Source organism: Grampus griseus (genome assembly GCF_964374135.1).
Source record: "Grampus griseus genome assembly, chromosome: 1".
Classification (NCBI taxonomy): Eukaryota; Metazoa; Chordata; class Mammalia; order Artiodactyla; family Delphinidae; genus Grampus; species Grampus griseus.
This window is the reverse complement of record NC_139017.1, coordinates 44,724,279-44,751,627: the sequence shown is the minus strand read 5'-3', so window position 1 is coordinate 44,751,627 and position 27,349 is coordinate 44,724,279. Positions and strand designations below refer to the sequence as shown.

At 37.4% G+C, this 27,349-nt stretch overlaps 1 protein-coding gene across 1 annotated transcript; it reads left to right on the top strand.

The window, feature by feature from the left end:
* Nucleotides 1-8,071: 8,071 nt before the first annotated feature.
* Nucleotides 8,072-8,443, top strand: LOC309821795 (multifunctional methyltransferase subunit TRM112-like protein; the record flags this gene model as incomplete). Its single annotated transcript, XM_082653288.1, has 1 exon — nucleotides 8,072-8,443. The coding sequence occupies one exon, from the start codon at nucleotides 8,072-8,074 to the stop codon at nucleotides 8,441-8,443; it is 372 nt and encodes a 123-aa protein (XP_082509414.1).
* Nucleotides 8,444-27,349: the final 18,906 nt, after the last annotated feature.

Here is a 27,349-nt window from a genome sequence, read left to right as displayed (position 1 = left end):
GACTTTCAGAGGCATCAACCTGGATGCCCCCATGTCATATGTCCCAACAAGAGCCTTGACCTTGGCATAGCAGACATACCTGGGTTAGAAGTTAAACCTTCTTTAGAGCTTGGCTACACCTACAGTTTAAGTCCTGGGCCTGGTCCTGAAATTTCTCTGCCATCCCTCTGCAGGACAGGACAGTCTCCTTGTATACTAACAAGGAGGTCCGTTAGCTTTCACTCTTTTCACTCTTGCTATTAATTGCTAATTAATCACTCAGCTTTTAGGTATCTTTATCCAGAGCAGTCAATGGAGCATAGCAGTAGCCACTAAATTCTTCTCTCCTCATAGTTATGATTTCCCCCATATTTTTTCCAAACACCATACATCCCACCAACTAATGCATCTAAATTTATTAGTTCTTTTTTAGTATTTGCCTGGTATATCTTTTCCTGACTTTTAAGGTTTCTTATGTATTTTAGGGATTCCTGCATATAGCAAGAATTCTTATTTCCAATTTCCAATCTGTCTTTTAATAGGTGAATATAATTCATTCAGATTTATAATAATTTCTGATCTATGTGTGTATACCTGTGTATATCCTTTTATTTGACATTCTCTATTTACTAGGCTTTTTCTTATTGAATTGGCTGCATTTTCCTTATTTTCTCTGTTTCCTCCTCTACTGATTTCAAGGTTAAACAAACATTCTACTTCCTCTTTTCTTTTTTGAAGGGGGGGGATCTTTACCTTTATAGTTTTAATGCACAAAGTTACCCAAATATAAGACTAATCAATATCTCTATATGCTACTGAACACATGAGGAATGTAGAGTGTTTTAACTCTGAACCACCCCCTCCCAATATCATCCATGACTGTTGTATCACAGTTTGGTTCTACTTGGTTTTGATACCACCCCCCCCATTAGGTGCATATTTGGTTCATTTATCCCCACAGCAAATTTAATTCTACTATTCTGGCTTTGAGTTTCCTTTTCATTTCTAGGACTTGGTGATTTTTTTCCCCTTTGTGCTTTCAATTTCAGCTATGTATTTTTAAGGAAGATTTGTGTTCTATCTTATTCAGCATTTCTATGTGTTTGGGGCCAGATAAGAAGTTTTCCATTTCTGCTTAGCCCACCATATTAACTAGGAGTTTCTTTTTATTAATCTTAACTGCTTTTCAATCCTTGAAAGTTATCTTGCATGTAGCAGATCATCAAAGTTATTCATTCAATAGTTATTTATTGAGCACCTACTGAGAACTGATGTTAAACCGTGGAGTTAAGAAAACTTGCTCCAGTATGTCTGGAAAATGTTTACTCTGTGACTGAAAAGGTGAGGAGAGGGTATGCCTTTCACAGGGGGTTCTTGTAATCCTCTCTTTTAGTTAAACATTCCTGGGGACAAAAGCTCTCCTAAAAAGAGGTAAACTGACAATCTAAGAATTTCCACTCTGTTAGAAATGACGGCAGAGTTTTGATTCTCTGAAGTAACAGGCCTCAGGGAAAGTGTGTGTAACTGAGATTCACCAAGAAATTGAAAACTCATTTCAGCCAAGAAATCCCACCTCACTTTTTATCCACCCTTCCCCCTCCCTCCTCTCTAATGCACCAAGCCTTTCCACAGGGTTCTCTCTCTCTGGGAGAACTCCAGGGAACAGAGCAATGGTTAGAAGTGGCAGTGGTGAGAAGCTCAGGGCTCTGGATGGCCCACGTGAAGCCCAATGAGCAGCACAGTCTTTGAAAAGGCTCATCCTCTATGGCTTTGGTGCAGCCACTGTCCTCCTCAGGGATCTGTACGTGATCTGGTACAAAGTGAGCACAGGCATTGTTTTACTTTCATTGTATTTTTCTCATTGTTCACAGTGTGTGTTTGTCTCTCTCTCCTAGAGGCCTTCGCCCACTGAGTAAGAACATGCAGGAAATCAATGTGTCTTGAGTAGTATACTAAGCCTCTGGGAGGTGCAGGAAAGCAATAGAAAAACAAGAAACGTCAGTCTCCCAAGTTTTCCACACCTTCCTCCAGAAACACCTGACCTTAGACTCCTGGCTCTGGCTCTCTGGTTCTTTGGAGCATCCTGTCAGGCCCCAGGTGGTAAACATCACCCGGTTCTAGAGTCCTGATCCATCTGAGCAGGTTTTTGGAAACAGCCTCTGAGAGCTTGTTTTCCGTCAACCCTCTGACACTTCTGTCTCCTTCCCAGAGATCCAGTAATTGGGGCCTCCTGGGTCCTGAGCTACAGACACTTCCCCACTTTACAAAGATTTTCTTTTATAAAACACAGGTTTGTAACTGAAATGGTTCTTTCCCATACCCAAGCTTGTGTAAAAACTCATCTAATTTTCCTTCTGGTCTTTGGTTCAAAAATCACAGCCTTTATTTTTAAGTGTCCTTGGTTCAGGTGGCCTAAAGAGCTTTAGGTTTACCAAGTGAATTATTCCCTTGTGCCACCTTTTTTAAAACAAGATTATGCATTTAAGAATATGAAATGAAGTGTCATTGTAGCTCTCCTTCCACACTTCAGTTTTTTCATATTGTGATTGATGATGATGATATAATAACAATGGGATAATATTAGCTAAATATTGACTATATGTATACCCATCACTTTCAAGATGCTTCACATGTATTGTCTTCATTCAACTTCACAACAACCCTATGAAATCATTACTATCAACCTCATCTCTGTACAGATGTGGAAAATTAGGCTTAGAGAGGTGTTATCTTACATGTCATACAGCTACTAGATAGTAAAGCTGCAATTTGAAACCCATAACCTGGTTTTGTAGCCACCATATTGTGCTACCTTCTGAATATCCAACAAATGTTTCTTTAGGCCAGACTCAATACAAGAATCACCATAATTAGTAAAACAACTTCATTGCTGGCAAGGAGTTTACACAGAAACAGATCATTGAGGCTTAGGAGAAGTTAACCACACAAAAGTTGTCAAAGTATTGCTGCGGGAGAGGCTAAATGAGCAAAGGAAAGGATCGTAAATGAATAGAGGTGTGTGTCAGCAAGATAGAGGCCTAGGGAACCCCACTGCTCATTCCTTCCACAAAATCAATAAAAACAATAAATAAATAGCTACAAACCAATGAAGATAGCTCTGGGGAAGCTCTGGACTAAAATGAAGAAGCAGCAGAAATCCTGTGGAGCTCAAAACCTGAGGATGGTCACATAGCAAAGCATAGGAAATATTTTACCTGTGTCACCCAATCCACCAGTCCAGAGCAGCTCAGTGCCAAGAAGAATCCTTGGAGGGATTTCACCCCTTGGGGAAAAGGAGAGCAGGAGAACTCCAGAAAGACTTACCCACCATAGATGTTTGCAGCCTTTGTTACCGAGGACCCCCACATTTGTCACCAGTGCTGAACCTAGTTGACAGAACTGCCTAAAGTTCATACTGCTGCGTCTTCTCCTCAGGGATGAAGCTGTTCCAGTGGTGAGACTTGCCCCCAGGGTCCCTAGTCTCTGCTGCGCTCCACAATCTAGTATCAGGATGCCACAGCATGCAGAGCTTCTGTTGCTCTGCACCCTGCCCTCAGGTCCCAAGTCACAGCTTTGACCCATCATTACTGGGGCTGAGCTGCTGCTGCTCTGTGCCCTGCCCATGGGTCCTAAGTTGGGGCTTTGACCCACCATAACCAGGTCTGCACTACTTCTTCTCTATAGCCTGACCCCTGGGTCCCAACACACAGTTTTAATGATCCATCACTGGGGTCATGCTGCTATTGATCTGTGACTGCCCGGGGCTTTAAATCACAGCTTCATCCCATCATCACTGGGCTGCTCTACAACTGGGGCCAGAATTGGGACTTTGACCAATTATCCCCAGGGTGTGCTACTGCTCTCTGGCTCTAGTTCCAAGCCAGTATTGCACCCAGTCATCCCAAGGCTCATGCCAATCTTCTTCTCCACCCACTATCCCTAAGTCTGACTCACTGCAGTGACCCCGAGACACAGTCTCCAGCTCCACAGAAGATCTGCACAAGCCCTCACCTCATATGCTGGTGCCACCACCACAGCAACTACACCTGCATCCCAAAACCCAAGCACAGTGGTAGTTTTACGTGCACCTGATCCCAGCCCTTGGCTCTACTGCTGCCCTGAGCACCAGTGTGCTAGATCTGGCACCAAGAGATTCCCTCAGCTAGAACTTCTTCCCCCAGGCAAAAATGGAGAATAGGAAAACCTCAGAAGCCTTTGTCTCCAAAGATCCCTATAGCTCTAGCTGCCACCACCACCCATGGGGCTGCTTCAGCCTTGCTATTGAAGAACTCTGCATTGTTCACCAACATTAACTTCAGTTGTTGAATCTTCAAATAGATTATGCTGTTTTGCCCTCCCAAGAACTAGAGATACTACACCCCACCCAGCCAAACTTGCAGCCACCTTCAGGTGGAAGTCTTTCCCCAGGGATGCCAGTCTGAAAAGGTGAGGAGGTAACTGCCTCCTCAAATGTACAGACATCAATGCAAAGCTGTTAGAAACACAAAACACAAGAAAACATTACATCACCAAAGGAATACTTAGATTTTCAGTACCTGACCCCAAAGAAATGGAAATCTGCACATTACCTGAAAAACAATTAAAAATAATTATTTTAAGAAAGCTCAGTGAGATTCAAGAGAACACAGATAGATGACTCAATGAACCCAGGAAAACAATACACCAACAGAACAAGAAATTCAACAAAAAGTATAAATCATAAAAAAGAACCAAACAGAAATTATGGTGCTGAAGCATATAATAAATAAAATTTAAAAATGCAGTACATAGCTGCTACATCATGTTCAATTGGGCAGAAAAAAAAATTGTGAACTGGAAGACAGATCTCTTGATATTATCTGGTCAGAGGATAAAAAAGAAATAAGAGTTTAAAAAAAGTGAAGAAAGCCTACATGAATTATGGGATACTGTCAATTGAAACACTATTCAGATTCTGGAAGTCTCAGAAAACAAAAATTTATTTAAAGAAATAATGGCTGAAAACTTCCCAAATCAGGGCAGAGATATGGCAAACGTGAAGCTTAAAGACCCCCAAACATATCCAATCCAAAGAGATTTTCATGGAGAGACATTATAATCTATCTATCTCTCAAAAGTCAAAGTCAAACAGAAAATTTTGAAAGCAACAAGAGAAAAGAAGACTCATCACTTTCAAGGGAACCCTAATAAGGCTATAGGTAGATTCCTCAGCAGAAACCCTGCAGCCTGAGAAAGAATGAGATAATATAGTCAAAGTGTCAAAGGGAAAAACTACCATCCAAGCACACTTTACCCAGCAAGGTTGTCCTTCAAGCAAAGAGATAAAGACTTTCTCAGACAAACAAAAGCTAGAGGAATTTATCACTATTTTACCTGCCTTATAAGAAACACTAAAGTGAGTTCTTTAAGCTGAAATGTAAGGACACTAGTTAGTAACATGAAAACAGATGAAAATATAAAGTTCCCTGGTAAAGGTAAATATATGGTCAAATTCAAAATATTCTAATACTACCATGGTGGTGAGTAAATCACTTAGAACTCTAGCATATAGTTTAAAGACAAATGTGTTAAATAAATATAGCTACAATATTTTGTTAATGGATGCAAATATAAAAAGATGTAAATTGTGACAGCACCAACATAAAATGTCAAGGGGGCAAGTAAATGTGTGGAAGTTTTTTATGCAGTTGAAGTTGTTATCAGCTTAAAATTGACTGTTATAACTATAAGCTGTATTTTGAAAGCCTCATAGTAATCACAGCAAAAATCTATAATAGGTTCACAGATGATAAAGAGAAAAGAATTAAAACAAACCATAACCAAAAAATTATCAATTTGAAAAGAAAGACAGCAAGAGAGGAAGAAAGGAGCAAGAACCTACAAAGCAATCAGAAAACAATTAACAAAATGATGATAGTAAGTTCTCACCTGTCAATAATTACTCTAAACGGAAATGGCTTGAATTCTTCAACTAAAAGACAAAAAATGGCTGAATATGTTAAGAAAACAAAATCTCAAACTCTTCCAAAACATTAAAGAAGAAGGAACAATTTCAAACTCATTTTATGAGGCTAACATTACCCTGATACCAAGCCAGACAAGGATGCTAAAAGAAAATAAAATTGCAGGCCAATATCTCCGATAAACATAGATGCAAAATTCTCAACAATATACTAGCAACTGAATTCAATGGCACATTAAAAGGATCATACACCATGATCAAGTGGAATTTATGCCTGAGAAATAGGGATGGTTCAAAATTTGCAAATCAAACAACCACCCTTCAACACTGAGGCAACACCCTCCACCAGCAAAGAGATTATGACTTGCTGAAATTTCTTATGATGTTTAGCATTTTTTTAGCAATAAAATATTTTTTTAAATTAAGGTATTCTTCAAAGACCACAGGTGCAGTTCAGTCAATCAGAAAGACATCTGATGGCAGAAGGAATCTCTGTCCTGTTTAAAAAATAATTAAATCATGGATGGACCTAGAGACTCATACAGATTGAAGTAAGTCAGAAAGAGAAAAACGAATATCATATATTAATACATGTATGTGGAATCTGGAAAAACTGGTATAGATGATCTTATTTACAAAGTAGAAATAGAGACACAGACGTAGAGAACAAACATATGGATACCAAGAGGGAAAGGGTGGGGGGATGATTTGGGAGATTGGGATTGACATATGTACACTATTGATACTATGTATAAAATAGATAACTAATGAGAACCTACTGTATAGCACAGGGAACTCTACTCAGTGCACTGTGGTGACCTAAATGAGAAGGGAATCCAAAAAATAGGGGATATATGTATACATATAGCTGATTCACTTTGCTGTACAGTATAAACTAAGACAATATTGTAAAGCAACTATACTCTAATTTAAAAAAAAGAGGTGCCAATTAATTATCTTTTATTGCCAATAAAACCAAGATCCCTTAGAAATAATAAAAAGAATCACTTGCCACTAAAAAAACAAAAAAATTACAAATCAATAAATGTGATATAACACATCAACAGAATGAAGGATAAAAATCACATGACCATATTAATAGATACAGAAAAAAAGCATTTGACAAAATTCAACATCCTTTCATGATTAAAAAAAAAAACTCACAACAAGTTAAGTATAGAAGGAATATATAATCTCAACATAATAAAACCCAAATATGAAGAGTCCACAACTAACATCATACTCAATGGTGAAAAGTTAAAAGATTTTTCTGTAAAATCAAGAACAAGACAAAGAAGCACATTCTTGCTACTTCTATTCAACAAAGTCCGGAAGTCCTAGCCACAGCAGTTAGGCAAGAAAAAGAAATAAAACATCATCTAAATCAAAAAGAAAAAAGTAAAATTGTTTGCAGGTGATGTGATCTTATATATAGAAAACCTTAAAGGTGCCACCAAAAACATGTCAGAACTAATAAATGAATTCAGTAAAGTTGCAGGGTACAAAATCAACATACAAAAATCAGTTGCATTTCTACACATTAGCGATGAAGTATCTGAAAGAGAAAGTAAGAAAACCATCTCATTTACGATAGTATCAAAAATAAAATACATAGGAATAAATTAATCAGTGAGGTGAAAGAGCTGTACACTGAAACTATAAGACATTGATGAAAGGAATTGAAGAAAATACAAACAAATGGAAAGATAGCCTGTGTTCTTAGATTGGAAGAATTAATATAGTGAAAATGTTAATACCATCCAAAGCAATCTGCAGATTCAGTGCAATCCCTAACAGGATCCCAATGGTAATATACACAGAAATAGAAAAATCTATCCTGAATTTTGTATGGAATCACAAAAGACCCAAATAGGCAAAGCAATCTTGAGAAAGAAAAACAAAGCGGAAGGACGTCACAATTCCTGATTTCAAACTGTTATAAACCTATATTAATCAAAACAGTATGGTCCTGGCATAAAAACAGACACATAGACCAATGGAACAGAATAGGCATCTCAGAAATAAAACCACGCATGTGTGGTCAACTAACTTTTGACAAGAGTGCCAAGAGCCCACCATGGGGAAAGAATAGTCTGTTCAATCAATGGTGTTAGGAGGCATTGAGTTGACATGAAGCTGCTCACCCACAACCTGCTGAGTTTGCCTGTGCAGGGAATTGGGGCCTGTGGCTTCGCCCTGTGCCTCCAGACCACTGAAGTCCGCATTAACCCTGTGGAGTCCAACCCCGACTTTGTGGCGGGAATGATACCTAAAGTGGAGTGGGCAGTGCTTCTGGAGGCTTCAGACACCTTGCATCTCTTCACGGTGCCCAAAAAGCCAATTCAAGGACATAAACATAAGGAGAATTTTCTGAGAAATATGCACCATGTGCTGCTAGAGGTGGATGTGTTGGAGGGCATCCTGCAATGCCCAGAGTCTGGATTTCTATTCTCCATCAGACGTGGGATCCCCAAAATGTTGCTGAGTGATGAGGTAGCCTAGACTTAAAACAGTGCTAAGCACAAGTTTCTCATTCTGTGACCTTGTGTATCTTTGTTTACGTATATCCTGTTTGTTAGTTCTGTTCTCTGTATCCCCAACCCTTGGCCCAGTGACACATGAAACACAAAGTGTTCTTGAGCTCGATATCATATACATATTTTTCTCATTAAAGGTTCAAAACCAAAAAAAAAAATTAAATAAAAATAAATGGTGTTAGGAAAACTCTATACTCACATGCAAAAGAGTGAAACTATACCCCCCTATCTTACACCACTCACAAAAATTAACTCAAAATGGATTAAAGACTTAAAGGTAAGACCTGAAACCATAAAACTCCTAGAAGAAAATGTATAGATATAGACATAAAATTCACCCATATAAAAGGAAATCCGATCATTTGTGATAACATGGATGAACCTGGAGTGCATTATGCTGTGTGAAATAAGCCAGACAGAAAAAGAAGAATACTGTGTGGTATCACTTATACTTGAAATCTGAAAAAAAAATTCTGATTTTTTCACTGTGTGAAGTGATGGATGTGCTAATTATCTTGCTCTTGGTAATTATTCTATAATTCATGCATATGTTAAATCATCACATTGTACACTATAAATATATACAATTATATTAGTCAATTATTCCTCAATAAAGTTAAAAAAATAAACCAGTAGGGAGCATTCTAGGAACAAGAAGTAACTAAGGGTTGTGTGGCTGGAGATTTGGCTAAGGGGTAGATAGGAGTAACACTGTGAAGGGCCTCACATGCCATGTTGGTCCTCTGGGAGTCTTTGCTTATAATCAAGATATAAGAGTCATCCTGGTTTGCATTTTATAGAAGAAAAGAGCTATAGATTATTCAGGAGTGAGTGCAACAAAATTCTGATATTCTTCTGCTTTTCCTGAAATAGTTCTAATTTCTGTGAAAGAGAAATTCAAAGTCTCATCCTGAGACTGAGTAACACCCTTCTGGAGGCTGGAAGACTAGTGATGGTTCCTTGTCTTTCACGGCATATCAAATGATGCTAAGAGCAGAGTTCTTGACTACAACCAAAATAGGACTTTTCATTCAACAAACTTTAAAAAAAAATGTGTTTACAATGTGTCATGCTGTATGACAGTTGCTCAGGATACTTAGTCAAATAAAAATGACCATTCAAACAATTTAAATACTGGTAGAGGATGCAAATATATAAAAGAACAAGTAGACTATAGTGTAACATGTTCAATGATTAGAAGTAAGCATAAATAGTATAGGAGCACAGAGGAGGGATATGGTAAATTTCTGGGGCAGAGGCTTGAAAATGGGTTCAAGTTCTGACTCTGTCACAAATTATTAGCTCTATGATTTTAGATAAGAAATGTAATTTCTTGGGGCTTCATTGCCCCTATCAAAACAATGAGAACATTAGATGATATCTGAGTAAGCTCTCAGTTTTAAAATTAAGGGATTAAAAATGCAATCATAGGGCTTCCCTGGTGGCACAGTGGTTGAGAGTCCGCCTGCCAATGCAGGGGGCACGGGTTCGTGCCCCAGTCCGGGAAGATCCCACATGCGGCAGAGCGGCTGGGCCCGTGAGCCATGGCCGCCGAGCCTGCGCGTCCGGAGCCTGTGCTCCGCAACGGAAGAGGCCACAACAGTGAGAAGCCCGCGTACTGCAAAAAAAAAAAAAAAAAAAAAAAAAATCATAAAAATTGCAATCATTTTATGATTCCAATAACTTAAACGTACTTGATTTATAAAATTCAGCACATAGAAATATAAGCTAAGCATCAATTTCTTCTCAACCCCCACTACCTCTAAAAGTCAACTTCCTTTTGTGTATTTGGAGGAAATACTCTCAAAAGATATTTTGTAAGTTGATGGTTTTGGTCTCAAAATTTAAGTTGCAGTGTCCTAGTCTAGCCCATAGAAATATAACATAATGCTTTTAAGCATAAGCTTGGGAGACCAACTATGCTTGTAACCATGGGAAAATGACTTAACCTTTTGTGCTTCAATTTTTTTATCTGTGAAATGGGATAACAGTTGGTTATACTTTTTTTAATGTTGTTAAGAGGAATAAATTAGTTAATACATGCAAGGGTTTAGAATAATACCTGGCACATGATAAACATTCAATAAATATGAATTATATCACCTATAATGAAGCTCAGTGGTTTTATATATATTTTTTAGTTGTGGGCTACTTTCTACCAAAAAGTTTTATGCAATTAAAGTTGTATATTGTAAACCCTAAGGCAACCACTAAAAACACTTTAAAAGTGGTAGAAATAATGTCAACTTAGGAAACAAAATTGAATCATAATAATGCTCAATTAACCCAAGAGACGGCAGATAAAGAAAAAAGAAATAAAGAACAGATGGAAGAAATAGAAAACAACTGGCAAGATGGTAGATTTTAATCCAACCATATCAATAATTGCATTAAATATGAATGTCTGAATGCACCAGTTAAAAATGACTGTTAGATTAGATCAAAAGGCAAGCACCAACTATATGTTTTCCTCAAGAAACTAACTTTAAATATAAATATAAGTGTAGTATAACTATACATATAAGTTAAAAGTAAAAGAGAAGATATATCATGCAAACACTAACCAAAAAGCAAGTCTGAAATAGCTATTTTAATATCAAACAAAATAGATGTCAGGGCTAAAGAGAGATATTACTTGATAATAAACGAATCAATTTTCCCAAGAAAAAATAACAATCCTAAACATTTATGCCCATAACATCAGAGTTTCAAAATACATGAAGCAAAAACAAATAGAATGAAAGGAAATATAGATAGATCCAAAATTGCTGAAGATTTTATCACTACTCTTTCAATAACTGATAGATAAAACATGCAGAGAGAAAACTAGTAAGAATACAGGAGCCCTGAACATTATCGACCAAATAGACTTAATTGGCATTTATGAAACACTCCATTCAACAACAGCAAAATACACTTTCTTTTTCAAGTACACATGAAACATTCACCAAGATAGACCATATGACTCACAAAATACACCTCAATAAATTGAAATGAATAGAAAGTCATACAAAGATGTTCTCAAACCATAAAAGAATTAAACCAGATATAAATAACAGAAAGCTATTTAGAAAATCTCCAAATATTTGGTAAATAAACAACACAATCCTAAATAACCCATGGGTGGAAAAGAAAATCTCAAATTTTAAAAATATTTTGAGGTAAAAGAAAGTGAACATACAACAGCACAAAATGTGTGAGATGTAACTAAAAAAATGATTATATGGAAATGTATAGCATAAAATGGCTATAACATAAAATAGTTAAAATGTAACATATAGCATAAAATGGTTAAACAAAAAGAAGAACGATCTCAAATCAACAATCTAAGCTTTTACCTTAAGAAACTAAAAAAAAGGGGCAAACTAAACCCAAATCAAGAGTAAATTAAGTAATAAAAATAATACCAGAAAGCAATGAAATTGAAAAGAAAAAATATATGATCCTCAATAGATGCAGAAAAATCATTTGACAAAATTCAATCTCTATTCATGCTAAAAAAAAAAAAAAAAAACTATCAGCAAACTAGAAATAAATGAGAACTTTCCTAACCTGACAAAGTATACATGGAATATCCAGCAGCTACAGCTATATTACACTAAATGATGAAAGACTGAATTGTTTTACCCTATTATAAAACACAAAGTAAGGCTGTTCTCTCTCTCAACATCATACTGAAAGTCCTAACTAGTGCAATAAAGCAAGGAAAAGATATAAAAGGCTTGCACATCAAGAAAGGAAGAAATAAAACTGTATTTAAGGGACTTCCCTAGGGGTCCAGTGGTTAAGACTCAGTGCTCCCACTGCTGGGAAGTAGAAGCTTCCCTGGCTGGGGAACTAAGATCCCACATGCCTCATGGTGTGGCCAAAAAAACCCCCAAAAAACAAAAGCTGTATTTAAAAAATGGCATGACTGTCTATGTAGAAAATCCCCAAAGAAGTCTACAGAAATCCTTCTCGAACTAATGAAAGGGGTTAGCAAAGTCACAAGATAGAAAATGGACAACTGGAATTCAAAATTTTAAAAATAATGCTATTTATCATAACATCCAAAAAAACTTAGATATGAGTCTAAAAATTTATGTGTAGGTCCTGTATGCTAAAATCTGCAAAATACTGGTGAAAAATATTAAAGAAATCCTAAATAAATTTAGGGTCACACCATGTTAATGGCTTTAAGACTCAGTATTGTTGTCAATTATCCCCAGTTCAATTGAAAACCCCAAATAAAATCCCAGTAGGTTCTTTTGTAAATATTAACAAGGCGATTCTAAAATTTATAGGGAAAGACAAAGGAACTAATATAGCCAAAACAATTTTAAAAGAGAAGAACAAAGCCAAAGGACTCACGTTCCTCTATCACAAGATATACTCTAAAGTTGTAATCAAGACAATGTGGTATTGGTAAAAGGATAAACACATAAATCAATAGAACAGATAAAGAGAGACCAGAATTAGATCCACATGAATAAAAACAGTCAACTGACTTTGGTAAAGGTGCAAATACAATTCAATGGAGAAAGTATAGTGTCTTCAACAAACAGTGCTGGAACAGTTGGATGTCTATATGTCCCTGTCCCAGAAAAAGAAAGAAGGAATCTGAGCCATACTTCAAACATTAACTCTAAATAGATTATAGATATAAAACATTTAGGAGAAATAATGTGTGAACAAAGAATTTTAGTTATGTCACCAAAAGCATGATCTATAAATTTAAAAACTTGATAAATTGTACTTCATCAAAATGAAAATATTTGCTTTACAAAAGACAGCCATAGCTTAGAGAAAATATTTGCAAATTACATTTCTGGTGAATAATTTCTAACCAGAATATATAAAGAACTCTCAAAACTAAACAATAAGAAATTAAGCAAACCAATTTTAAAAATGGATAAAAGATCTGAACAGACACATCACCAAAGAAGGGACGAGGGTGGCAAATAAGCCTACAAAAAGATGTTCAATGTCATTAGCATAGGGAAATGCAAGTTAAAATTACCATGAGACACCACTACACTCCTACTAAAATGGTTATTATTATTTTTTTAATGGCAGCACCAAGTACCTAGAAGGATGCCAAGCAACTGGAACTTATTACATAGTTGGTGAGAATGCAAAATATTACAGCCTCTTTGGAAAACAGTTTGGCAATTCTTTTAAAGTTAAAGATATTTCAAGCCACCCAAAAGAAATGAAAATTTATGTACCTGCAAAAACATGTATATGAAAATGTGTAGCAGCTTTATTCAAATTCACCAAATATTGGAAACAATCCAGATGCCCATCAACCAGAAAATGGATAAACAAGCAGTGGCACATTTGTGCAATAGAACACTCTACAGCAATGAGTAGGAACAGACTAGTGATTCACAAACAACATGGACAAATCTTAAATGCATTTTGCTAAGTGAAAAAAGCTAAACTCAAAATGTTACATGTTATATGATTCCATTTATATGGGAATAGGAAAACCTTAAGGGAGGAAAACAGAACAGTGGTTTCCAGAGGTTATATGGTGGGAGGAGCAGTTGTCTGTTAAAAAGCAATACAAGGAAATTTGGGAGCCAATGGTATTCTGTATGCAAATATGGTGGTGGATACATGGATCTATACATTTGTCAAAACCCATACAGCTCTTCACCAAAAAGAAGGACTTTTACCATATTAGTTTTCTTCTTTGTTTTTCTAAACTGTCAAATTGTTGGGAAGGGAGGATGGATTCCAGGTCATGACAGATTGAAGGATGAATTTAAATTATTTCAAATGAATCACATGACCTCACTAAGGGGAAGGGGGAAGAAAGTAGATGACCTAAGTAACTTAGGAAAGTAACATTTTCACTGGATACTTAAAGACAAAAGAACTATTCAGAAACATTATACTCTAATGGGTAATTTGTTTCTCAGAGGGGTATGGGTTAATACAGAAAATATTAATACACTGAGTTGAAAAAATAAGTAAATATATTTTATCTAATTAGAGCTAGGTTTCTCATTGTCAAGAAGGAAGTTACAAATAAGGAAAGGGGAAAAACTAAAATGAACCCTGTGGTCCTGGATTGGAGTCAAAGCTATCCATATAAACTCATGCATTATTTTTTCTTTTTTAAATAACACAGCATTGGGGAAGGATAATTGTGTACTATATGAACTAACAATCCCATTTCTTTTTTTTCTTTCTTTTTTTTTTTTTTTGGCCACACCACGCGGCATGTGGGATCTTAGTTCCCCGACCAGGATGGAACTCACGGCCCCTGAAGTGGAAGCGAGGAGTCCCAACCACCGGACCACCAGGGAATTCCCCAACTCATGCATTTTTTTTTTTTAATTAGATAGATTAGCTAGCTGGCTAGGTAAAAATAGATGTATGCATGCATTAGTTAGCTTTCATACATTTATTTCCTAGCTCTATCCACTAGACCAGAAGCAGTGATTCTTCTTGTATGTATGTTCTGCTGGCTCTGCTTTTCTGGCCAAAGTCTGACTGATACAACAAGTAACAGTAGAGCTGCTCCCGAGTGGTCCATCTGACAGGTGCTTTTCTATACCACCTGACCCTCCCTCCCTCCTCACTTAGTTTTACTGAGCATCGCTCTGACTTACTTCCCTGCTACGGTATCTCTCAAAATGATGTTCCTGCTCCACACAGCTCTCAACAGAAAGTTGGATGTGGGGAAGATCACTTCTGTGTGTTTCTCCCTATTCCCCATAATGCTGTAAATAAGACCATGGTACTGTATCCAACTTGAGAAACAATTTGAGGTGGGGAGTAACTAAAGTGAGTTGCAGTGTAAGAGAGAGAAAGGAAAAAAATCTGTTTTCATATCCAAGGGAAAAGCTCAGAAGCATTTAATAGAAGTTCTACATTTGTTCCCACCCTGTTTATAGGCTTGTTTCTCTTCTCCTCAAGTCTGCCTTACTTTCAAAAATGCCTCCTTCAATTATCTACAATATAAATCCCTCATTATTCTTCAAGGATCAACACCACAGGAATTGATCTGATGTAAGGATCCATTTCATTACCGCCTTAGGCCCAGGTCATTCATCATAATACAATTCCTAAATCTAGATTAACTCTATGAAAAGGGAATGTTAGTTCTCTCTACCTGGGTATTATTTCCCTAAATACAACATAATTTACAGACACCCTTGCCTAAACGGGATTGTGTTTTAAATTACGTTAAAGCAGAATAGTGTTATTTGTCCCTTGAACCGCCCTGACCCACAAGTACCCCCCAGTCACCACCACTTCTACACAATTTATTTTCCGCTTCTAAAGTTTACCCCCTTGTCTTTGGGAACATAAGAAAAAGGTCCCATGAGTGTGTATTTTTTCAAGTTACCCAGCCATCTATCCCCTGGAAACTGCCCAGTAAAAGCTTCAAAATCACCTTTCCCAATACCTTGACCTGTGGTTCATTCCTAGTAGAAGGAAGGAAGTACTAGAGTTTATTTCCTCACATAAGACATTCCAAGGGGTGGGAATTGGGGATTAGGAGGTAGCCAGTGTTTATTCTTCTTGATATAATAGCTGAAATCCCTGATATCACTCTCCTGGAAATTTGAAGGGTGGAAATTGGGTTAAAGCACAATGTCTTAGATAATCTCCAGATTCAGAATTTAAGTTCCAATAATAGCAACTTAAAGAAAATGATCCTCTTACAAACTTCACATATAGTCTTAAATCTACCAAAAATTTTTCTCAACAACCTGAAAAACCTTACTTCCATTCGTTGCACTAACTGGATTTCCATAAATTAGACATCCATTTATAAAACACATAGAATGGCATTCAATCCGTCATCCCTCTCTTAATGTAACTTTGATTAGTAAGGTGCTCTGCCCCATCCTATACCAGTGATTCCCTTGTGTTCAAACAATGGAGTGATATTTGAAGGGTGGGTTGAAAATGGGGGAGGGTAGCATTGAACTGGAAAAGTAAAGTAAATCTTGAGCTTCAAGCTTCAAGATGTCAAGCATATAGCTGAGACTGAGATAAAGCAGCATGAACACAGGACTTGTCTAGAGCCAAAGCAGTAGGAACTGGAAAAAAAAAATGTCCACCAAGACAATGCCAAAATTAATGGTACCTTTCTCAAAGTTGTAACTTGGACCAACTCTGAGTTCCAACAAACATTGAATGGATTCCGTCTTTCTTAGTAAGACCCCTTATTCCCCTCTTATTTTCAGGGGAGCGCTAGTAGTTCAAATGTTTAGGAATTTTTAGATTGTATCTTCAGATCCTTACAGGCCAGGCCTCCACCTCCACTTCTCCTGCCCCATCACTGCAGCAAAACCTGTGTCTACTTTGGACAATGGGTTTCGGCAAAACCATTCATTAAAAAAATTATTCTACTGGAAACAGACATCATAGCTATACTATCTATATAGATACATATCTAGAGAGAGAGCTAGAGAGATATGTAAATGTACATAGATAGACATCTAGAGAGAAGGAGAGAGATAGATAGAGAGAGAGAAGGTTGTTTCTAACATTCATGCCCTTAGGTAATTCCCTCCCCTGTATGTGGACTGAATATAGCCTTCCTTCTAAAAAATATATATCTATAACATAGAAAAATTGATGAAATGTCACTTTTTAGATTCCATCTTGCCTGTACCCTCTCTATTGCTCTTCTCACTTGCTCACTCTGATGAAACCAGCTGCCAAGTTGTGAGATACCCAGTGGAGAGGTCCACATGGCAAGGGACAGAGGGAGGCCTCCAGCCAACAGCCATCAAGGGACTGAGGCCCTCAGTGCAACAACCCATGAAGAACTGAATCTTGCCAACAACCATGTGAATGAGCTTGGAAGCAAATTCCTCCCCAGTCAAGCCCATGGGTGAGACTGTAGCCCAGCTGACACCTTGATAGCAAACTTACAGAAAACTTTGAGCTAAGCTGTGCACAGATTCCTGACCTACAGAAACTGTGAAACAATAAATGCTTTGTAACAAATGGGGTAATTTGTTACAAGCAAGGTAATTAATACCATAACCTGTAAATTATATGAAATTTACATGTAAATATAAATTATATAAATTTATATTTATATTCTATGTAATATAATATAATATGTATATATTTAAACCAACTACTACAGGTTGGCCTGGGAATTTGGACTCCTGTGATAATGTTGTTCCTGTGGGAAAGTATGCGGGTATGCTTTGAATTTTACAAAATTCTTTACAAACTATTGAAATACAATGCACTGGTGAGTTGAGGACTTAAAGGGCACTCTTTTAAAAATTTTAATTGATATTTTCATTAAACTTCCTAGGATCTAAATTGAAGAATTATGTATGATTTGATGTCTTTTTTGTATTTTTTTCTGCATTTTCCTCAATAAATATATCCCACTTTTTTCTTCCTGATAAATTCACATTAATTGTTCAAGGACCAACCCAGCTATTACATGAAGCTTTCCCTCTTCCAAGGCAGGACTTAGTACCTTTCAGTTATCCCATCCTCTATCGGTGGTCCCTCTCTCTTAGCTCTTATCACACTTTATCATAATTTATCTTTCTAACCTGACTTCCCCACTTGACAGTGTATATTTAATCAATTTCATAAGTCCTCTAATAAAATATTCTCATACAGAGTAGGTGTTCAATAATAGCTAATGAAAGAATGAGTAAACAAACAAAGGAAGTTGGGAAAGAACTTCAGGCACTGGGAGAATATCCCTTTTTTAACTGGCTATTTAAATGCCTGTCTATTGATGTTATGGATACTGGATTAAAAGAGGCAGAATGATTTCTTAAAAAGAAAATCTTAAGTGCTATCCTTACTTCAAACCTTGCTCACAAGAAAAGGCTTGAAATCTTTGTGGACTGGCCTCTACCTATATCTAGAGTGTCTCATCTTTTCCAAGTTCTCCCCCTCACTTTCAGCCTGCATTCAATCACACTGGGCATGTTCCACTGATTTGCTACATTCCCTCCCATCATTCTGCACATGCTGCTTTTTTTTTTGCCAGGAACAGCATTTCTCCCAACTTCTGTAATGTTATCTTGTAATATTCATCACAGTTGTAACTTTGCCCTTATTTGTGTGATCATCATGTATTAGTCTGTCAGCCATTAGACAAAAAACTCTATAAGAGAAGAAAGTGGTTTGTTTTGCTCACCAGCACTCATGAGTCAGTGGGTGCCTTTCAATCGCAGGAGTTTGCCTCTTCAATATATTCTCCAGTTGTATGATAAAAGGCTCAGTTCCTTATTATAGGAGTTAACCTGTAAGTAAGCTGGCAGGAAGAGGATTTAAGGTTTGATATGAAGGTAAATTTGATTAAGTCCATTTCAAGTCACCAAGAAGAAATGAAGCCCTAAAAGCCGTATTGTCATGCCCCACCATCACTCCAAGGTTCTTGCTTCTCTAATTTTGGGGAACACAAAAGAAGACATATTGACTGGTAGATGAACCTACTCTAGGGGTCTTTGTGAAATAATTATGAATCATATTAGCTAAAACTTACTGAGTATTAAGCACTGTTCTAGCAGGTTACACGCATCATCTCAACCTTCACCATAATCTTTTGAGACAGTGACTGTTACCTGCATTTTAAAGATGGGATGGAGGCAAAAAGAAGTCAAGTTTACACAACTAGAAAGTGGCAGACCAGGAATTCATTCCCACTTAGCACCTATGCTCTTAAGTATTTCAAGACACTGGCTCTTTTCTGTTGGAGGTGAGGGAATTTGAAGGTCCAGCAAAGATTTCTTCCAAGAACTGGAGCCACTTTGTGTCTAAGATTAAGAAAGATCCCTCATCTACTTTCCATCTGAACTCCATCTGAACCCACTTCCCTCTCCCACCTTATGTATCCCTGGATGCATTTTTCATGCTCACTGTTATGTTAGAAAACACTCAGCATGAATTCTGGGGCGAAACTACCTAAATTAGAATCCCAGCTCTACCGTTTACAGTCTGTGTGAACTTGAAAAACTTACTTGCACTCTCTGAGCTTCAATTACCTGTCTGGAAAATGGGATCAATATCTGTGTTATTTGTTGGGAGTGCTAAGCTTATTTAATGCATATAAAGGTTTCAGAACAGTACCTGCCCCATAATAGGCACTGAATTAGCTGCAGTTATTACTGTTGGACACAGATTTAGTTGGCATTCAATGGTATTATTTTCATCCTATAAACCCACTTTTGTAATTTGTAAAACAAGATTTTGGCAACATTGCATTGTTGGGAACATATTTCTTTCATGAACATAAGAATCACCGTGAAGGAATACCATGTGTGTTTAATAACAGAAATAATTTTCATTCTAAGTCGTTGTGTTCACATGCCCTTTGGTCAACTAGATTGCTGAAGAACTGAAAGAGTTAAAAGCATGGCACCCCAAAATATGCCACTATGGTTTAAGGATTATTTTGAGATGAAAGCCATTGAGAACAAAAGACACAGGACAAACTCTCTACTAGGAAGGACAGGATGATTCTTAATCACTGGAGATAACTTTAGATTCTTAACAGCCCAGAGAAGGCACCAGAGCCAGCCATGTAACAAACCTTCCTAAAGCAACACTTATCTTCCATTAGTTTCCCCCATCTGCTTTCCCTTCCACCCCTAAAAGCCTAAAACTGTTTCCTTTGTTTTGTCACTTCTTCATTAATTGATTGCTCTTTGTTAAGATGCTATTAAGCCCCAAGTGCTAACCACTCCTTTGAGTTACTCATCACTAATTTTCTGCCACATGTATGCGTGCTGCAAGTGTTAATAAACCCCTCCTTGTTTTTATCTTGTTAAGCTGTCTTTTGTCAGTCTAGTTTCAGGGCCCTAGTCAGAAAACCTAGAAAGGTAGAGGAAAAGTTTTTGTTTTGTTTTGTTTTGGTTTGTTTTTTTTTTTCCTTTCCTACAGAACAAATCACAATCTTGGTCTCACTGCAATTTTTTTAATTTTTATTTTTAGAAGTACATTTGCAGTTTAGAAGTATGATGATTTTCCTGATCGTCAGTACTGCAGTCCAGATGCCTGAGTTCTCATTTCTCCACCACTACCAGCTGGGGAGGTTGTCTGGGCCAGTCCCTTTCTGTCCATCACTCCTGTTTTCTGATGCATGAACCCTTCCTAAAGCTGGGGAGCAGCATCAAAGAAAGATTGTGGAGCTTATTACTGTGTGTAAAGTACCTTGCAATCCCTGTCTGAAAGAAGCTATAGCAATGCAAAGAATTCTATGTGATTTTATCTGCAGAGTAAGCTCCGGTTAGAACATCAGTCTGGATTTAAGTCATATCTTTGCTTCCACTGCTATTGTGGATTAAAGTCAGTCCGTTTTAATGTTACTAAAATGTAATTTCTTTTCTGAGGATAGCTAGACATGCAATGCTGAAAAGGATTTAATTCACTGTGTCGTCACAGGGATGATGATGTTGGCTCAATTTTGAATGTCAGGAGAAAGCCATAGGATGCTAAACTCTCCCACTGTTGCAATTCTTACAATACAATATAATTAAGAGGAAGCAGAAGGGCACCTAAACAAAATGTTAGGATCCTAGTAGTTTGAGAGTAGGGTCAGAGAAGGTTGAATTTGGTAGTATGGCTCCCTGGTATGGGGCGTTATCAGGCCAGAATGGATGAGGGGAGAAAAAGAGACCCAGTCAGCCAGAGGATAACAGAGTGCAGTTAACTTCTGGAGGGCAATTCTGAATAAACCACAGAGTATTTAAAAAAAGAAGACACCCTGGGATTAATTGTCTTCCACTGGCCTGTGAGGCAACTGATACCAAATATAATTGAATTACTTTGTAATTATTTCTTTTGGAGTATTTAACCTAAGCTAGGCTTTGGAGATGGATTTTTTTTCTCTCTCTTGCTTTGCACTGCAAATGGTTTTGCACTACGGATATTTTTCTGCTTTACTGTATTATCTTGTGCAAACTACTCTGGTTTGTTTTCCCCCCTCTTCCTTGCCAATGGGGTTGTTTACTTATTGGAATTAAAGTCAGAAGTGAGCGTCTCTTGCCAGTAGGACAGAATTTCTAATAAATATGTAAATAACGCCTCTCTCTTCTGCGGCTGCGGGCTCTGCTCTCACGTGGCCCACCTGGGCCACAGTCTGGGGCTCAGGCAGGCTTGGAGAAGATGAGAGATTTTCATCAATCTGTAGATCAGAAAGAAATTAAATTAAATCCAATCTGAGAGGGCAAAGGTAAGGTGGTAAGAAAGGGTATTTGTCCTTGTGGTTGTAGAAATGGGCCATTTTCTTTGGCCTATGGGTGAAAGTTGTCTGAAGGTTGACACAGCCTGTCATAAGAAAGGGACTTGGAGCATTCAGGGATGGCTCAGGGTGGAGAGAAATAAATGTCTCCTCTGCAGGCAGGCCATGATCATTTCAATAATAGTAATAACAATGCCATCATCAATCAACACGTACACCTGTCTCATGCCCCAATTCTATGCCGGTGGTAATTAACACCCCGTGTCTACATTGCACCTTGAACTCAAAAATATTTTGGGGACTTTTGATACATTTACCATTCTGCAAAGAAGAAAATAATATCAAACTTCCGCAGAGGTCAAGGATATACCACTGAGTGATGCTTAACAGTATGAGCTCTGGAACAAGAATGCAAGGAATTGAATTTTACTTTGCCACTTACTATCTCTGTGCCTCAGTTTTCTGATGTGTAAAATGGGTATTCACGCATTCAACAAATATTGATTACCTAGCATATGCCAGGCAAGTTCAAGCTTAGGGAGATACAGTAGGGAACAAAACAAAGGCCCTCTGGTTAACAATAGTGGTACCTACCTCAATGAGTTGCCATGAGCATTAACTGAATGAGTATATCCCCGGTATATAGTAAGTTCTCAATAAACGTGAACAAGTAGGGTTTAAAGTCGCATAAAAAGGCATTACAGAGTAGCAGGCTCCTCAGCCCAGGATCTAGTCACTGAGCGATGTTCAGTCTGCCATTACACAGGGCTACAGTCTGGTGATGGAAAGAGCCGTGGTGAAGTTCTGTAAGACCGGGATATGCTTGGATGTGCTCAACAGGCTCCAAGAGAGAGTGGCTGTTGGGGTTTCATGTAGCCAACCACGTGATGAGCTAGGAAAGTGTATAATATCCAGAGATGTGCTATGAGGAGCCACTTGATTTTCTGACATGCGCCCCCGCCGCCCCCCCCCCAACCCCTGCCGGGGACCTGTCTCAAAGCTTTTGGAATACAGAGTATCTGCTCTTGGTGAATGTGCCCTGGTTGCAGTTACACCTTATTTACTCTCTGGCAGACACTGGGTCCTCTTAAAGGAGATGTGGCCTCAGTTAAATGGCACAGTCAGATTTGTTCTCTGTTAGTCTGTTCCTTCATGATATAAAGCAGAATGGGGGAGGGATGCCACCTCTCCAGTGCTCTGGATCTTTTGCCAGCCTAATGGGCTTTGCAAAATGAGTTCCCAGCAAGGAAATCCAGGGGTTGAGTGGAGCAGTGTATGGAAGCTTTGTCAGAGTGACATGCTTGGATGAGCCTCTCTCCATGATAAAGGGAAGAACTAATTAGAGCCATAAATTATGGATTATTAATTACTGTGCCTTGTAAAGAAAAATATGCAGCTAGGTTTGGGTTTTGGGGGGGCCACATGTGTGTTTGCATGCTTTAACACAGCCTCCTCTGGGCCTTCTTGCCTTTCTACTCTTCCCTTCACTTAGGGTGTCTGACCTAAATGACATCCTAGAGGCATTATTGGCTTATCCACTAGAAAACCAAGAGTGTATTAGCTTTAAAAGCCTCAAGGAGTAAATAGTGTTAGGAAGTACTAGAATCGCCAAGCAGATTGGCTGCTACATTTTGGATTGAGGCCATAGCTAAAGAGATAAATGCAATTTTGTTACATATTTAAACAGCAACCTCAAACTGTCATCAAGCCATGGAGACAGATCCCTACCACTACCACCATTTACCCTCCCCAAAAGTAAAATAATTAGTTTTAATATTGGGCAAGAAGACAAATTTCAAAATTAAATTTCCAATATCATAGAATGTTAAGCAGCTATTAAAATGATATTTACATAGAGTTTTTAATGATATGGAAAGAATCTTATAACCTTAAGCACAAAAATGGAATAGAAAATTACATTAATACACAGAATGTTCTTAATAAGATTTTAAAAGCATGGGGGAGACGTTTAAAAAAAATAAGCCAAAATTTCAGGATGGTAGAATTAAACATGATTCTTCCAGCTTTTAAAAAATGTATGCGTTTTCCAAATTTTTAAAACATGAGCATGTAGTATTACATTTAAAAGTAATGTGATTGGCCTTACATTTAGGTCTTTAATCCATTTTGGGTTTATTTTTGTGTATGGTGTTAAGGAGTGTTTTAATTTCATTCTTTTACATGTAGCTGTCCAGTTTTCCCAGCACCACTTATTGAAGAGGCTGTGTTTTCTCTATTGTATATTCTTGCCTCTTTTATCAAAAATAAGGTGACCATATGTGCATGGGTTTATCTCTGGGCTGGCAGAACACTCTATGACATAAATCACAGCAAGATCCTTTTTGACCCACCTCCTAGAGAAATGGAAATAAAGACAAAAATAAACAAATGGGACCTAATGAAACTTAAAAGCTTTTGCTTAGCAAAGGAAACCATAAACAAGACGAAAAGACAACCCTCAGAATGGGAGAAAATATTTGCAAATGAAGCAACTGACAAAGGATTAATCTCCAAAATTTATAAGCAGCTCATGCAGCTCAATATCAAAAAGACAAACAACCCAATCCAAAAATGGATGGAAGACCTAAATAGACATTTCTTCAAAGAAGATATACAGATTGCCAACAAACACATGAAAGGATGCTCAACATCACTAATCATTAGAGAAATGCAAATCAAAGCTACAATGAGGTATCACCTCACACAGGTCAGAATGGCCATCATCAGAAAGTCTACAAACAATAAATGCTGGAGAGGGTGTGGAGAAAAGGGAACCCTCTTGCACATTGGTGGGAATGTAAATTGATACAGTCACTATGGAGAACAGTATGGAGGTTCCTTAAAAAACTAAAACTAGAATTACCATATGACCCAGCAATCCTACTACTAGGCATATACCTGGAGGAAACCATAATTCAAAAAGAGTCATGTACCATAATGTTCATTGCAGCTCTATTTACAATAACCAGGATATGGAAGCAACCTAAGTTTCCATCAACAGATGAATGGATAAAGAAGATGTGGCACATATGTACAATGGAATATTACTCAGCCATATAAAGAAACAAAATTGATTTATTTGTAGTGAGGTGGATGGATCTAGAGTCTGTCATACAGAGTGAAGTAAGTCAGAAAGAAAAAATCACATACCATATGCTAACACATATATATGGAATCTTAAAAAAAAATGTTTCTGAAGAACTAGGGGCAGGACAGGAATAAAGATGCAGATGTAGAGAATGGACCTGAGGGCACGGGGAGGGGGAAGGGTAAGTTGGGACGAAATGAGGGAGTAGCATGGACATATATACACTACCAAATGTAAAATAGATAGCTAGTGGGAAGCAGCTGCATAGCACAGGGAGATCATTTCAGTGCTTTGCGACCACCTAGAGGGGTGGGATAGGGAGGGTGAGAGGGAGACGCAAGAGGGAGGATATATGGGGTATATGTATATGTATAGCTGGTTCACTTTGTAATATAGCAGAAACTAACACACCATTGTAAAGCAATTATACTCCAATAAACATGTTAAAAATAAAGAAATAAATAAAACTAATGTGAAAGTATGAAAATTTAAAAACCAAAACAAAGCCCTCCAATCAGCAATAACATTCAAGTTGATCAAAAACCAGTTTCCCAGCCCCAAATATTAGCCTTTCAAATTGTTCAGGAAGTAAAACAATGGGCAGTTTAGGGAAAGACACTGTTGTATCAGTGCATTTTCTTTGTTGTTCCTGATTTTGGGAGAGTTCTGGCTGTCTAGGGATCCATGCCAGTGTTTCTAGCTTAGAATTGGTGATTAGTGAGTGTTTTTGAAAAGAGCATCCTGACAACAATGTGAAGAGTGTATCAGAGGGGTGCCAGAGTCAGGAGATTACAAGGCTACACAGGTAAGAAACAATGGTTGTTTGGACAAGTGTGGAGGCAATGAAAATGAGACAGAAGTGGACACATTTGATACTTATTCAGGAGCTTAAATCCATAGGCCTTAATAATGGATTTCAAATTGGGGAAATGAGTAATAGAGTTAGTTGTCAAGAGTGATGCCTCTTTTTCTGTGTAATGGATGGATAGTGAGTTTTTCACCAAAAGAAGCACTGTGATATGATATGTTTGTTTATTAGGAGGTCAGCAGTGTGGAATATGTTAACTATTTTTGCACAATAGATTGTCTCAAACTTAGTGGTTTAAATTAATAAATATTTATTATCTAAGTTCCTAAGTATCAGGAATTCAGAAGTGTCTATGTGGTTTTGGCTCAGTGTCTTGGAATCAAGATGTTGGTCAAAACCACATTCGTCTGAATCCTTGACTGGGGCTGGAGAATCTGTTTCCAAACTTTCTCATGTGACTGTTGGCTGGAGGCCTCACTTTCTTACCACATGGGCTTTTCCATGAGGACATTGCAGTTGGCTTCCCTAGAATAAGTGACCCAAGAAAGGGAAAGGAAGTAGGCAGCTGAAGTGCTTTATACAATCTGTTCTCTGAGGTCACACACTGTCATTTCTGGTTTTATTCTATTCATTATAATTGAGTCACTAAGTTCAAGCCACACTGGAGGTAGAATTAAGCCCCAGTTTTGAAGGGTATGTCAGATAATTTCTGGACATATTTTAAACCACCATGGGAGAAGGTGCTAGATCATGAGCTTATTTTTTGACATACTAAGTTTAAGGAACAAGTAAGAAATTCATATCTCAAGTATAGGTAGATATGGAGGTCTAATAAGAAACTGCAGCTAGAAATATAAAATTGTGAGTCTTCTAGCTTTACATCTTTGAGCATGGAGGAGATTGCTTAAGAAAGAATTGTAGAGTGAGATAAAAAAGAATCAAAGGGTAAGGAATTCTAACCTTGGGATATCCATTTTACATCTGAATAGAGGAGGATGAATTTGCAAAGGAGACAAAAGAAAAGACCAAGTGAATAAAGAGAAACAAAACATTAGAGTGATGTATCATTCATGAAAGCCACTGACTTGGTATCAATCATTTCTAAGAGAATGGTGTTTAGAAACCAAGGTCTGGAAACTAGGTGTGCTCATCATAGTTGGACTGCCATTGCTTCTACACCCTCTCAGAAGACAGAACTGGAAAATAGATATATATGTATACTAACTGACACACACAGAGACATAACATTGCTCTATCTATCTTTATGTGTGTGTGTGCATGTGTATGTGGGTTGGTGTATATATTTGTTTGCAGTTGACCCTTGAACAAAGTGGGGGTTAATCTGCATATAACTTATAGTCAGCCCTCCACACCCGCAGAGTCAACCAACCTCAGATCATCTAGTACTGTAGTATTTACTGCTGAAAAATATCCATGTATAAGTGGACCCATATAGTTCAAACACATATTGTTCAGTGGTCAACTATATATATATATATATATATATATATATATATATATATATTTGTTTATATATGTATATATATAGATAGATGTATTTTGTGTATATACACATACAAATCATGAGTTTATACTAACTGATTCCAATTAACCTCCACAGAGTTTATTTTAACCTTCCCCCTTTCTTTATTTCTAACTTCTCCAATAACAAGAAAGCTGACCCTCATTTATAAAATATACTTACTAACTTGATTGTTCTGGTATACACAAAAGTTATTTTACAACTGTCAACCCATATCCCTATGAGAAACAAATTAACTGAGTAAATTCAGCATTCGTA